The 12,364-nt window shown below is 44.0% G+C and overlaps 1 protein-coding gene across 6 annotated transcripts in view; it reads right to left on the minus strand.

Moving 5' to 3' along the window:
- LOC122564092 (zinc finger protein GLIS3-like) overlaps positions 1-12,364 on the minus strand; it is a 577,543-nt gene that overhangs the window by 53,566 nt on the left and 511,613 nt on the right. For 5 of the 6 annotated variants that reach the window (XR_015759424.1, XM_087994473.1, XM_043718669.2 and 2 more), the window contains one exon: positions 5,156-5,340. Coding sequence is in view for 5 of the 6 variants with exons in the window: in XM_087994473.1 (XP_087850599.1) it covers positions 5,156-5,340 (185 nt within the window). In the remaining variant the exon portion in view is untranslated. The remainder of the gene's footprint in view (positions 1-5,155; positions 5,341-12,364) is intronic. The other variant, XM_043718678.2, reaches the window with a different exon arrangement.

Raw genomic sequence — 12,364 nt, forward strand, 5'->3', positions numbered from 1 at the left:
ACTTTTTGACTCTGATCTCCAGCATCCGCAGTTCTCACTTTCCCCTGATCCTGCGCTTCAATTTATCCTGTTTTTCAAATAGAAACCTTACAAACTATGAGGCAAAAATAGTAAGCAAAAAGCACTTCTTCCTTTTTGAACCAAATTCCCACTCTGCCTCCAATGCCGTCAGAATGGCATTGTTCCTTCCAGACTGTGTGACGATTACTGAAAAACAATACCCCTCAGCCTCCTCTGCTCCAAGGAAAACAAACCCAGCCTATCCAGCCCCTCTTCATAATGGAGGCTTTTCATCCCAAGCAACATCCTGGTAAACCTCCTCTGTACCCTCTCCTGTGTAATCACGTCTTTCTGATCGTGTGGCGACCTGTACTACACACAGTATTCCATCCGTGGCCTAACCGATGTTTTATAAAGCTGTAACAAGACTTCCTTGGTCTGATATTCCACACCCTGGTCAATGGAGGCAGGCATCCCATATATCTTCTTCATCACCCTGTTTACTTGTAAAAGCTACACCAAAATGGAATTAGATGTCTTCAGCCAACAGGTAGGGAGGACAAAAGCAATGAAAGACTTATTAACTTCTCCTGAGCAGCTTGTGCATATACAGTTTAAGTTGATGTGTAGTGGTGGTAAATGCAAGAGTAAGCTCCACGACTAAATATCTTGGTACAACAGCGCTAATGTAAATTGAAAAAGAAACATTTTCAAAGTGATTTTATTCATCATCAAATCTATTCGTTGAAATTTTAAAATAATTCTGGACTGAAGGGTCTGTTTCCATGCTGCCCATCTCTATGACTCTATTTTTCTTAAAAGCAACCCAACTACGGTGATGGTAATGAGGGCAGCCAGGTGGACCTCATAGAGCGTGAGTTCTCTGATTGGGGCTGTTAACCTGATCCAATCACTGAAACTGCAAATCATTGAATGTTTAGTTTGGAACATTCAGAACAAAAAGCATCTATGTTGGTGGCAACAACAAATATTGTTTACACTGTATTTTGTGTGCTAATTATAACAGCACAACATCAGACAATGGAGAGGATTGAAGAAAAAAATCTTTAATTTTCAGACTTTAGCTAGCAATGTTTTTTTAAATACGGAAATGGTGCTGCAACCTTCAGAGTTACTGCATGAAATTGTGAGATGAAGCCTAATTCCTTCAGAAAGATGTTATGATCATTTAAAAGCCTTTTATTCTTCTTATGAAGAAACACAGCTGCAAAACACAAGCAGTTGATGGAGTACAGAGGACAGTCAATCTTGGACTGATTTCATGAGTGCTTGTTATTTAAGCACTAACACTTGGAGATTCACACAGGCTTCCAAGACATCCCGTCTTCAGCAGGAAAACTGTTTACTGCTCTTTGTTGTAAAGGAGTGTTGGCTATGGAACTACTCTCGCCTCGTACAGCCAATTTAAACTAAACTGACAAGTTTAAGACTGCACATTGAGATAGATAAATGTCACTATTGTTTGGTATCGGACTGAACTGAAATTTCAGTGACCATGGCTACAGCTCTTTAAATCATTCCAAACAAGTTGGAACAGCAAGGTAGTGAACTGCAGGAGATGGTGACTGTTAGAACTGGCTTCCCACAGCCACCTGATATTAGGAAATGTACCAAAACCGATGAAACAGAACCATTGTGCACTCTCAAATGCATTGAGATGATTCAACTAAGGATGATTAAAATTTCTGTCCATGCCTGGGCAGTGAAGCTCAACCCAAAAGCCATAAACTCTTAAAAAGACATACGCCTTTCTCTAATTACAACAGTTGGATCAGCAACTGGACTGATCATTTTGTATTTATTAATAACTACAGTTTTCATGCAGTGAGTAAATGACTAAAATTCAATTGTTGATTTTAAAGAAAGTAATGGATTGACCATTTCATCAAAGTTCAGGAGTCTTCACATTACAAGGTACCTTGGCCATACTACATGGGTGGGGAAAATGGGATTAAAATAGTTAGGTCGATGTGTCTGACTGGCACAGATGTGATGTTTCCAAGGGCCTTCTTTCTGGGCTGTAGATCTATTAGACCGTAAGATCATAAGACATAGGAACTGAAATTAGGCCATTCAGCCCATCGAGTCTGATCTGCCATTCAATCTTGGCCCCGTTCTCCTGCTTTCTCCCCGTAACCATTGATCCCTTTGATACTCAAGAGCCTATCTCTCTCAGTCTTGGGACTATGAGTCCATGGGGAAGATCTGACCCCTAAGTTAGCAGGAAGCTCACCAGAGTTACTGTGTGCAGGAGGGCCCACTGGTTTTCGGTAAAATCCCCTCAACTGGCCTGTGGCTGGGAAGGTTCTCCAACACGATACCTGCTGTTGATAGAATTAGAAAGGTCTTTACCTCACCATTTTAAAACTCCACTGCCTGAAGACCCCTTTAAATGTTGCCTATGGAGCAGTATTTAGACAGACAAGTGTGTGGGAAGTTAAATTCTCTAAAGCTGATATTCATTTAGGTTTCTGACATCATGTCCTTTTCTCTTATCAAGAAAGGTTTTGAGGTGAGTGGACAGCTCTCTTAGGCCTGCTGGGAAACCTAGATAGTTACAAAAGAGCAGTGCTCCAAAAGCTTCGATTTTAAATAAACCTGTTGGATGATATCTGGTGTTGTGTGACTTCTGACTTACAAAGTGCTATTTTAATCCTCAATTCTGGATTTAACAGCCCATGCGCCGAACTTTGTGATGTGGTTCCAGAGTTACCGAGGTAAGCCGACAGTCGGAAGAGTTATCTCGTGAAACTGATGAGCTGAGAAGTCTGGATCAGTTCCATTGAGGAGCTCCAGTCATGGCCAGCTGAGAGCCTGGTGTTCAAAGCACTCCCTCAGAGAGACTGGTTTCACAGCTGGATAGGTGGCTGCCAACCTCCTGGGAGACACTTCACCAGTTTGGCACTTCACCTAGCTTCAGGCTGACCTCTTTGTACCCAGAACTCACAACCGACTGCCTACAGCTTGGACAGCTCTATCTGACTGACGAAGGAAGAGGGTGAAAGATAATTGTAGCAGCTGGAAAAACACGAGCAGTGACCCCAGCTTTTTTCACCTCAGCCTCCCTATAGATTAGATTACATTACAGTGTAGAAACAGGCCCTTCGGCCCAACAAGTCCACACCGACCCGCTGAAGCGAAACCCACCCATACCCCTACATTTACCCCTAACCTAACACTACGGGCAATTTAGCATGGCCAATTCACCTGACCCTGCACATCTTTTGGACTGTGGGAGGAAACCGGAGCACCCGGAGGAAACCCACGCAGACACGGGGAGAACGTATAGCAGAGGGGATAGACATCGAGAGGCAGCTGAATAAAAGTGAGGTCTCCATTTAGAGGTTCATATAGAGAGACAAATCAGCTCTGCAAAAGTGAGTACTGCAGATGCTGGAGATCAGAGTCAAGATTAGAGTGATGCAGGTCAGGCAGTATCCGAGGAGCAGGAAAATCGACGTTTCAGGCAAAAGCCCTTCATCAGGAACAATCAACTCTGTCAAATTGAGAGGGCAGAGATACCAAACAGTGCTAAATGGAACAGATGTCAAACTCAAGATTGGGCATCCATGAGGCACAGTGGACAATCAGCAACGGCTCAATTGTATTCAAACTGAATCAGCAACCTCATGACTTGGAATATTGCCCACACGACAATAGCATCAAGCCAAGGGATCAACCCTGGTTCAATGGGGTGTGTGGGAGGGCACGCCCGTGGCAGAATCAGCAATACGTGTAAATGAGGTGTCAACCTGGTGAAGTTACGAAACAGGGCTACTTGCGTGCCAGACAGCAAAAGCAGCAAGTGACAGACAGAGTTAAATGATCCCACAACCAACAGATCAGACCTAAGCTCTGCAGTCTTGTCTAATCTAATTGTGAATGTTTGTGGACGAAACAACCCACTGGAGGATGCCGTTGCACAAACATTTCCATCCTCAATGGAAGAGGCGAAGACATCAGTGTAATCGATAACACTGAAGCATTTGAACAATATACACAGCCTCCTTTAGTGGTGCCCAGTATCACAGTCAATTTGATTTGTTCCAAATGATATCAAGAAAGATACCATGACACCCAGTTGGAGACACTGGATACTGCAAAGGCTGTGTGCCCCAGAACTTGCCACTCCCTTAGCCAAGTTGATCCAGTACAGTTACAACACAATGCTGAAAATGGCTGGTATGTTTTATATGTAAGAAGCAGGACAAATCCAACCCGACCAATTACCATCCCATCAGTCTACTTTTGATTACCAATAAAGTGATGGAAGGTGTCATCAACAGAGCTATCAAGCAGCACCTGCTCAGCAATAACCTGCTCAGTGACGGCCAGTTTGGGTCCCACCAGGGCCACTCAGATCCTGATCTTATTATAGCCTTGGCTCAAACATGGACGAAGGAGCTGAATTCCAGAGGGGAGGGGAGAGGGACAGCCTTTGACATCAAGGCTGCATTCAACAATTTGCCCTGGCAAAACTGGAATCAATGGGTATCAGGGGGCAAACTCTCCATTGGTTGGCATTCTAACTGACACATTGAAGGTGGTTGTAGTTGTTGGAGGTCAGTCATCTCAGTTCCAGAACATCTCTGCAGGAGTTCCTCAGTGGAGTGTCCTAGGCCCAGCCATCTTCAGTTGCTTCATCAATGACCTTCCCTCCATCATAAGGTCAGAAGTGGGGATACTCCCTAATGATAGCACAATGTTCAGCACCATTTGTGACTCCTCAAATACTGAAGCAGTCCATGTCCAAAACCAACAAGATTTGGACAATGTCCAGGCTTGGACTGACAAGAGGCAAGTAACATTTGCACCAAACATATGCCAGGCAATGACCATCTCCAATAAGAAACAATCTATCCACCAGCCCTTGACATTCAATGCTGTTACTATCACTGAATCCTCTACTACCAACATCCTTGGGGTTACCATTGATCAGAAACTCAACTAGAATTGCCATATAAATATGTGGCTACAAATGCACTTCCAAGGCTCGGAATATTGCACCTCTGGTAACTCACCTCTGGAAGTTGAAATCAGTTTTCAGAAAGACATTACAGAACATTGCATTTTTCAACGAGGTTCCTGTTGTGAATTTACCAGAATTTCTCATGTTGTGGTCATTGTTTCTTACCTTGGACATGGATACTGCTTGGTTGTGCGGAAGAAGCTGTGATGGGTGGGTATGGTTTGAGGTGGGACCCTGAAAACTGTTGTACTTGGGGTGGCTGTGATGTCCTTCTGTGCATCAGGGGTGGAGCTGCTGCAATTCTTCTGGGACTGATGTGATGAGGAGAAGGAGCAGAGGACGCAAATCTGCTGGAAAAGTCAAAATGGCAAATTGAAACGGTCACTTTACAAAGTTGTCCCTTATATACAAGAGACCTGCTGACCATTTAAGATGAACTTTAAACAGAATCACGATGTCTTTATTGCATTCACTTGTGGTAAAAGTCCAAAGTGTGAAGGAAAGGAGCCCACAGCCACTAACACTTCACCTTGGATTTAGCATCTGGGAAACAATTGCAAGTCACTTTATACTACAAAAGAATGGTTTCATTTAGTTGTGCTTTATGGCATTTAAAATAGTTCAGGAATTACACAATGAGTTCCTGGCCTGCTGACATTAGTGACTACAGCCTTTATTAATAGTCCCACTTACCCTGTAAAGTGGGTATGTTGGACAGCTTTCAATCTACATTCAAATTTCTCCATTAATCAGAATTTTCCACTGGAAAGCTGCAAGCCTACTGCTGCTAAAGGAACAGTCAAATGGTGTTTGACACCACATGGATGCTGTTTCAAAATACTCACAGATTGCTCCCCCACCCTGCCCCTTAACTGTTAGGAAATATTGTGTTTCTTATTTTTGCAAAAACTTCAGATTCATGTAACAGAAAAATCTGGTGGGATACTGAATTGTTTGAATTGCCCTTTAACCATCTTTCTAGTTGAGTTTATAGTCCTGCCAGTTGAATTGGAAGCTACATCAAATGAATTGCAGCCACATTGGAAGCAGTTACATAGATATTTATATCAGATGTGTCCTCTCTCCCCCTATCTTCCACCAGTTTAGTCTCCCTTTATTGTAGCATGCTAAAATGTAACCCCATGACAAAGTCTGAACAAAATTTGCAATAGATATGGATAGGACCTGAAAATATACTGAGAACTGCTTCAACTCTTTAAGCTTATTACATGTTGACTCTTTTAGCATTCATAATTTAGTTCTTCCTTTTTTTTCATTTATTTCAGTCTTCATTTTGGCCACCTTCTCCTTACGCAGTCCATTCCAATTTAATGAGCTCTGAGATGGCTATAACATACATGACTTGCAGACTCTGCCACACAGGGAGCACAGGATAGTTGAAGTGTTGGGTAGTTGCATTGTTTGGAGATCAGGCATCCCCACGGACAGAGGGATTTGTCCTACTTTAGTCTGGCATTGTAGTATTTAGGAATGTCAACTATGGTTAAAATCTAATGGAACTATGTGACTGTGGATCAGGAAGGATGGTTTTTGTGGGATGAAACTGATGTGATTACAGTGCATTACTGTGGTTGGGGTGGAGCTTATATTGCTTCGAGCATATGCTGCCTGTGATACAGACGCGATAATCAGAGCTTACTTAGGACAACGGAAAAAGCATATTTGATTTGAGGTTGTGCAGTAATGCTTCTGTGTAAATATTCAAACCTCAATCTGTACAGTAACATTTTCTTTTTAAGTTTCATACCTTTCATGATAATTTTTGTTCATTTGTATATTGTAAATATTGTAATTTTGTAAATTCTACTCATTTTTCTCCTCCCAAACTCTATTACTGAATTGGAAGGGAGTTTTGGAAATGTTCTCAATGTGGGGAAATGCTATCTGGAACTATCTCTGACAATGAGATGAGATTAGAAACTCCCCAAATGAAAAATTTTAGATGCAGAGTAAATCATGCTGTGGAACATCAAACTAATGAACTATCGAGACTAATTAACTATCTGATAGTTAATTAACTATCAGACTCACCCAGACTTGTACATCTGCAGCCTTTAATATTCTGGCTGGTTCCTAAACTATCCAAGCTAGTGGTATAAAAGTTCAACTGGGGTGCAACTTGGGAAATTCTGCTAATTTTATTTTGCTCAATCAGTCTCCCTATAATTCTACATCTGCTATTTAAAGGATTCTCTTCTCTACAGAAAGTGAATGGGATTGGTGCTACAGTATCAGTGGAAAATGGTTCATTATTGTGCTATTGTGCATCCAGATTCAGGGATCGTGCTCTTGAAGTCATATTGAATAAATTGTGGTGAAGAAAGATTGTTTTATTGAGTATTTAGGCACCCTTGCTGGAAGAATGTTGGAAAATTTCCAGGAGAGAATAATTGACAGGGTAAATGCTGTCAGCTAACATCAACAGAACCTAATTCTAAACCAGGAAGATTTTCAACCTCTGGAGATTTCCCAAGGTAACCTAACTCCCAAATACCAGTTCCAAGTATGTAAGCTACGAAATATTTATTCCATAATCTGTTGCACTTTTACTGTTATCCGCTGAAAAGTAGATATGTTGGAAACTTTCTTGAACTGCAGCTAACATTTTGAGAGGCATCTGCACCAAGTCTCCACTATTGCTTGTTATTTATATAAATAATTTGAATGAGAATATAGGATGCATGGCTATTAAGTTTGCAGATGATATCAAGTGAGTGGTATAGTGGATAGTGAAAAAGGTGACTTAAGATTACAATTTGGGTCAGTGAGCTGAGAAGTGACAGATGGAGTTTAATTTGGACAAGTGTGAGGTATTGCATATTGGTAATACAAAGAAGGACAGGAGTTATACAATTAATGGTAGGGCCCTAGATAGTGTTGCAGAACAGAGAGACCTAGGGGTTCAGGTACATCATTCTTTGAAAGATAGATGGGTGGTTAAGAAAGCATTTAGCACGCTTGCCTTCATTGCTCAGATCTTTGAGTATAGGAGTTGGGACGTCATGTGGAGGTTGTACAGGACATTGGCGAGGCTTCCTCTGCAATACTGTGCGTAGTTCTGGTCAGTCTGCTACAGAAAGGATATTATTAAACTGGAGAGGGTTCAGAAAAGATTTACCAGAATGTTGCCAGGAATAGAAGGTTTGAGATGTAAAAATAGACTGGAAAGGCTGGGACCTTTTCACTGGAGCATAGGAGGTGGAGGGGTGACCTTATTAAGGTTTGTAAAGTCATGAGGGGCATAGATAAGGTAAATGACAAGTGTCCATTCCCTAAGGTGCGGGAGTTTAAAATCTGGGGGCATATTTTTAAGCTGAGACAAGAAAGATTTAAAAAGGACATGAGGTCAACTTTTTTACACAGAGAGTGGTTCATGTGTGGAATGGACTGCCAGAGAGAATGGTGGGTGCAGGTCCAGTTCCATCATTTGGATAAGCTCATGAAAGGTTTGGAGGGATATGGGCCAGGTGCAGGCAGATGGGACTAGTTTAGTTTCGGAACATGGTCAGTGCAGACTAGTTGGACTGAAGGGTCTATTTCTGTGCTGTATAACTCTATGACCCTATGATATATGTTAAAACACATTGGATTAACCTTCATTAAACTGAAAATACCAGTAAAAGATTCAAGAACTCTGATTGGCTAAGTAACCTCATCTTTTTCAGCAGATTGCAGACTGAATTGAGAGAGGCTGCGATTCAGATTACTTGTTGCTGTTTCTCAGATCTGCTCCCGTGAATCCAGTAACCTGTGACACAACTACTTCCTATCAAGATATACCCAGCCTCCTGAGAAGGAAAACATTATGCCAAAAAGTGTCTGCTATATTTATAGGGCAAACTCGAAATGAGCATGAGGAAGTAGAGGGCTATCAGAATCTCATGTAAATTCCACTGAAACCCAAAGTGAATACATTCATAATTGTTCGTTGGCTATGAATTAGAGGTCCCATTCAACACGAGTGCTGACAATCATGAGAACATTTAAAGCATTATTCTGCGGGTACATACATTTGTTACACTGCGTGGATTTTTCCTGTTCATAGTTGAAGTGTTTTGTCATATGAGATTCACATAGCCTAGTTCTGTGTGCCCTGGTGTAACGTTTCTCACGCAACCTTCAAGTCTTCACCTCTTTAAATATGCAACTGGGCTGGTGGGTGGTTTCCTTGAGGAATTATGAGGCTGGAGAGGCAGAAGTGCTGGCCACTGCCTATCGTACTGACAGTGGCATAAATAAAGCCAAGTTGCACACCACTTCAGATCTTGCCGACTAGGAAATGCTGCACAAACTGTGGTGCTGGGACTGTGTGTAAACCGATATGGTCAAGGCCAAAGTGTAGCTTGATGTCTGCTTCATGGATAGGGAGCTGGGAGGTGTGGGTGGGTGGCACGGTAAATCAAAGGGCAGTCCTTGTTCCTGCTGCCTGCCACAGGAGGCCATACCATCAGACCAACCCAACCTGGACACAGACTGGAGCCTAACTCAAGACTGCGTGGCAGTGCAGGAAGAAAGTCAATGATCTAAAGTGCTCTACAAGGGTAAGTGGCACCATCGTTTCTCTGCTATCTCACACTCACAGGGCCGGTACTTGTTCTAACTTGGCCACTGCACTCACCCCTCACCTAACCTCATGGACCCCCACAACTCGAACAGTGCATGCGTTATTTCCACTCAATGGTTATCACCTACCTTTACCTACCCGCCCAAATTACTATCCCTGCCTGCCTTCGTCTGTCATCCTCACTCACTGGTTACACTTCACCACATTTCCTGCTGGCGTATCACCACTGACTGCTTTCCTAAGACCGTAAGGCATAGGAGCAGGAATTAAGCCATTCAGTCTGCTTCTCCATTCAATCATGGCTGATAAGTTTCTCAACCCCATTCTCCCGCTTTCTCCCTGTAACCTTTGATCCCCTTGATAACCAAAGACCTATCTAACTCAGTCTTAAATAAACTCAATGACCTGACCCCCACAGCCTTGTGTGGCAGTGAATTTCATAGATTCACCACTCTCTGGCTGAAGAAGTTTCTCTTTATCTTCATTCGAAAAGGTCTTCTCTTTACTCTAAGGCTGTGCCCTCTGGTCCTAATCTTTGAGGAGAAAGTGAGTTCTGCAGATGCTGGAGATCAGAGCTGAAAATGTGTTGCTGGAAAAGCGCAGCAGGTCAGGCAGCATCCAGGGAACAGGAGAATCGATGTTTCGGGCATAAGCCCTTCTTCAGGAATGAGGAAAGTTTGTCCAGCAGGCTAAGATAAAAGGTAGGGAGGAGGGACTTGGGGGAGGGGCGTCAGAAATGTGATAGGTGGAAAGAGGTCAAGGTGAGGGTGATAGGTCAGACTGGGGTGGGGGCGGAGAGGTCAGGAAGAAGTTTGCAGGTTAGGAAGGCGGTGCTGAATTCGATGGATTTGACTGAGACAAGGTGGGGGGAGGGGAAATGAGGAAACTGGTGAAATCCGAGTTCATCCCTTGTGGTTGGAGGGTTCCTAGGCGGAAGATGAGGCGCTCTTCCTCCAACCGTCGTTTTGTTGTGGTCTGGCGATGGAGGAATCCAAAGACCTGCATATCCTTGGTGGAGTGGGAGGGGGAATTGAAATGTTGAGCCACAGGGTGGTTGGGTTGGTTGGTCCGGGTGTCCCAGAGGTGTTCTCTGAAACGCTCCGCAAGTAGCCCTCTGGTCCTAGTCTCTCCTACCAATGGAAACATCTTCCCAACAGCTACTCTGTCCAGGGCATTCAGTATTCCATAAGTTTCAATTAGATCCCTCCCCTCATCCTTCAAAGCTCCATCGAGTATAGACCCAGCCACCTCTGTGATAAGAAAGTGAGGTCTGCAGATGCTGGAGATCAGAGCTGAAAATGTGTTGCTCTCTGCACCCGATGTGGCCTCCTCTATATTGGGGAGACAGGCCGGCTACTTGCGGACCGTTTCAGAGAACACCTCTGGGACACCCGGACCAACCAACCCAACCACCCTGTGGCTCAACATTTCAACTCCCCCTCCCACTCCACCAAGGATATGCAGGTCTTTGGACTCCTCCATCGCCAGACCACAACAAAACGACGGTTGGAGGAAGAGCGCCTCATCTTCCGCCTAGGAACCCTCCAACCACAAGGGGTGAACTCGGATTTCACCAGTTTCCTCATTTCCCCTCCCCCCACCTTGTCTCAGTCAAATCCATCGAATTCAGCACCGCCTTCCTAACCTGCAATCTTCTTCCTGACCTCTCCGCCCCCACCCTAGTCTGACCTATCACCCTTACCTTGACCTCTTTCCACCTATCACATTTCTGACGCCCTTCCCCCAAGTCCCTCCTCCCTACCTTTTATCTTAGCCTGCTGGACAAACTTTCCTCATTCCTGAAGAAGGGCTTATGCCCGAAACGTCGATTCTCCTGTTCCCTGGATGCTGCCTGACCTGCTGCGCTTTTCCAGCAACACATTTTCACCTCTGTGATACTCAATCCTTCCCTTTGTCTCATTGCAGGTAAACCTGGCCCACGGCCCAGGCAGTGTCTCTACACTACCCTAATGGATGTACCTGGCATCCCTGAGCAGCTCACACCTGATTTGGAGCAGGACTGACCTTGGTCAAATGCTGCAGCTGAAATATTTATGTAGTATGGTGCCACACAGCAACACGTCCACACCTTTGACTGTACACTGCTCCCCAGTATGACAAACTGCTTCTCTCATCCAATGCACTGGAAAGAAATGCAAGCTACAGAGGAAGACAGCCTGCAAATCAGAACTGATGTCAGTGAGTGTGCATTAAGAAAGCAATGTAAAGGAGACAAAGGCTAGTAGCCTCCAAATAGACAGGAAAGTGAGTGAGTGTTATGAAGTAAGATACATCTGTGTTGGTGCATGTGATGTATGCATGTGTTCCTGTCTGCAAAGGGAGCTCGCAGAAGCATGCAGGCCATAGGTGTTCCTGAACTCTGGAGTGGCACGGTATCTCAGTGGTTAGCACTGCTGTCTTACATCACCAGGGACCTGGGTTCGATTTCGCCCTCGGGTGACTGTCTATGTGGAGTTTGCATGTTTTTCCTGTATCTGAGTGGGTTTCTTCTGGGTGCTCCAGTTTCCTCCCACTGTCCAAAGATGTGCACATTTGGTGGATTGGCCGTAGGAAATGCAGAGTTATGGGGATAGGGTAAAGGGGGCAGGTCTTGGTGTGATCTTCTTCCGAGGGTCGCAGTGCACTCGATGGGCCGAATAGCCTGCTGTCACACTGTATGGAATCTAGGACTCTATTCTATGATTCTAACTCTGAAATGATGTGTAAGTCAGCCTGAGAGCAGCTCTGATGATTTGTGGAGGCTGTTGGGGTTTTGTCAGTGAGGATGA

This window comes from Chiloscyllium plagiosum, unplaced genomic scaffold (genome assembly GCF_037043375.1).
Source record: "Chiloscyllium plagiosum isolate Xiang-an unplaced genomic scaffold, Cpla_swu_hap1 HiC_scaffold_2, whole genome shotgun sequence".
Taxonomy (NCBI): domain Eukaryota; kingdom Metazoa; phylum Chordata; class Chondrichthyes; order Orectolobiformes; family Hemiscylliidae; genus Chiloscyllium; species Chiloscyllium plagiosum.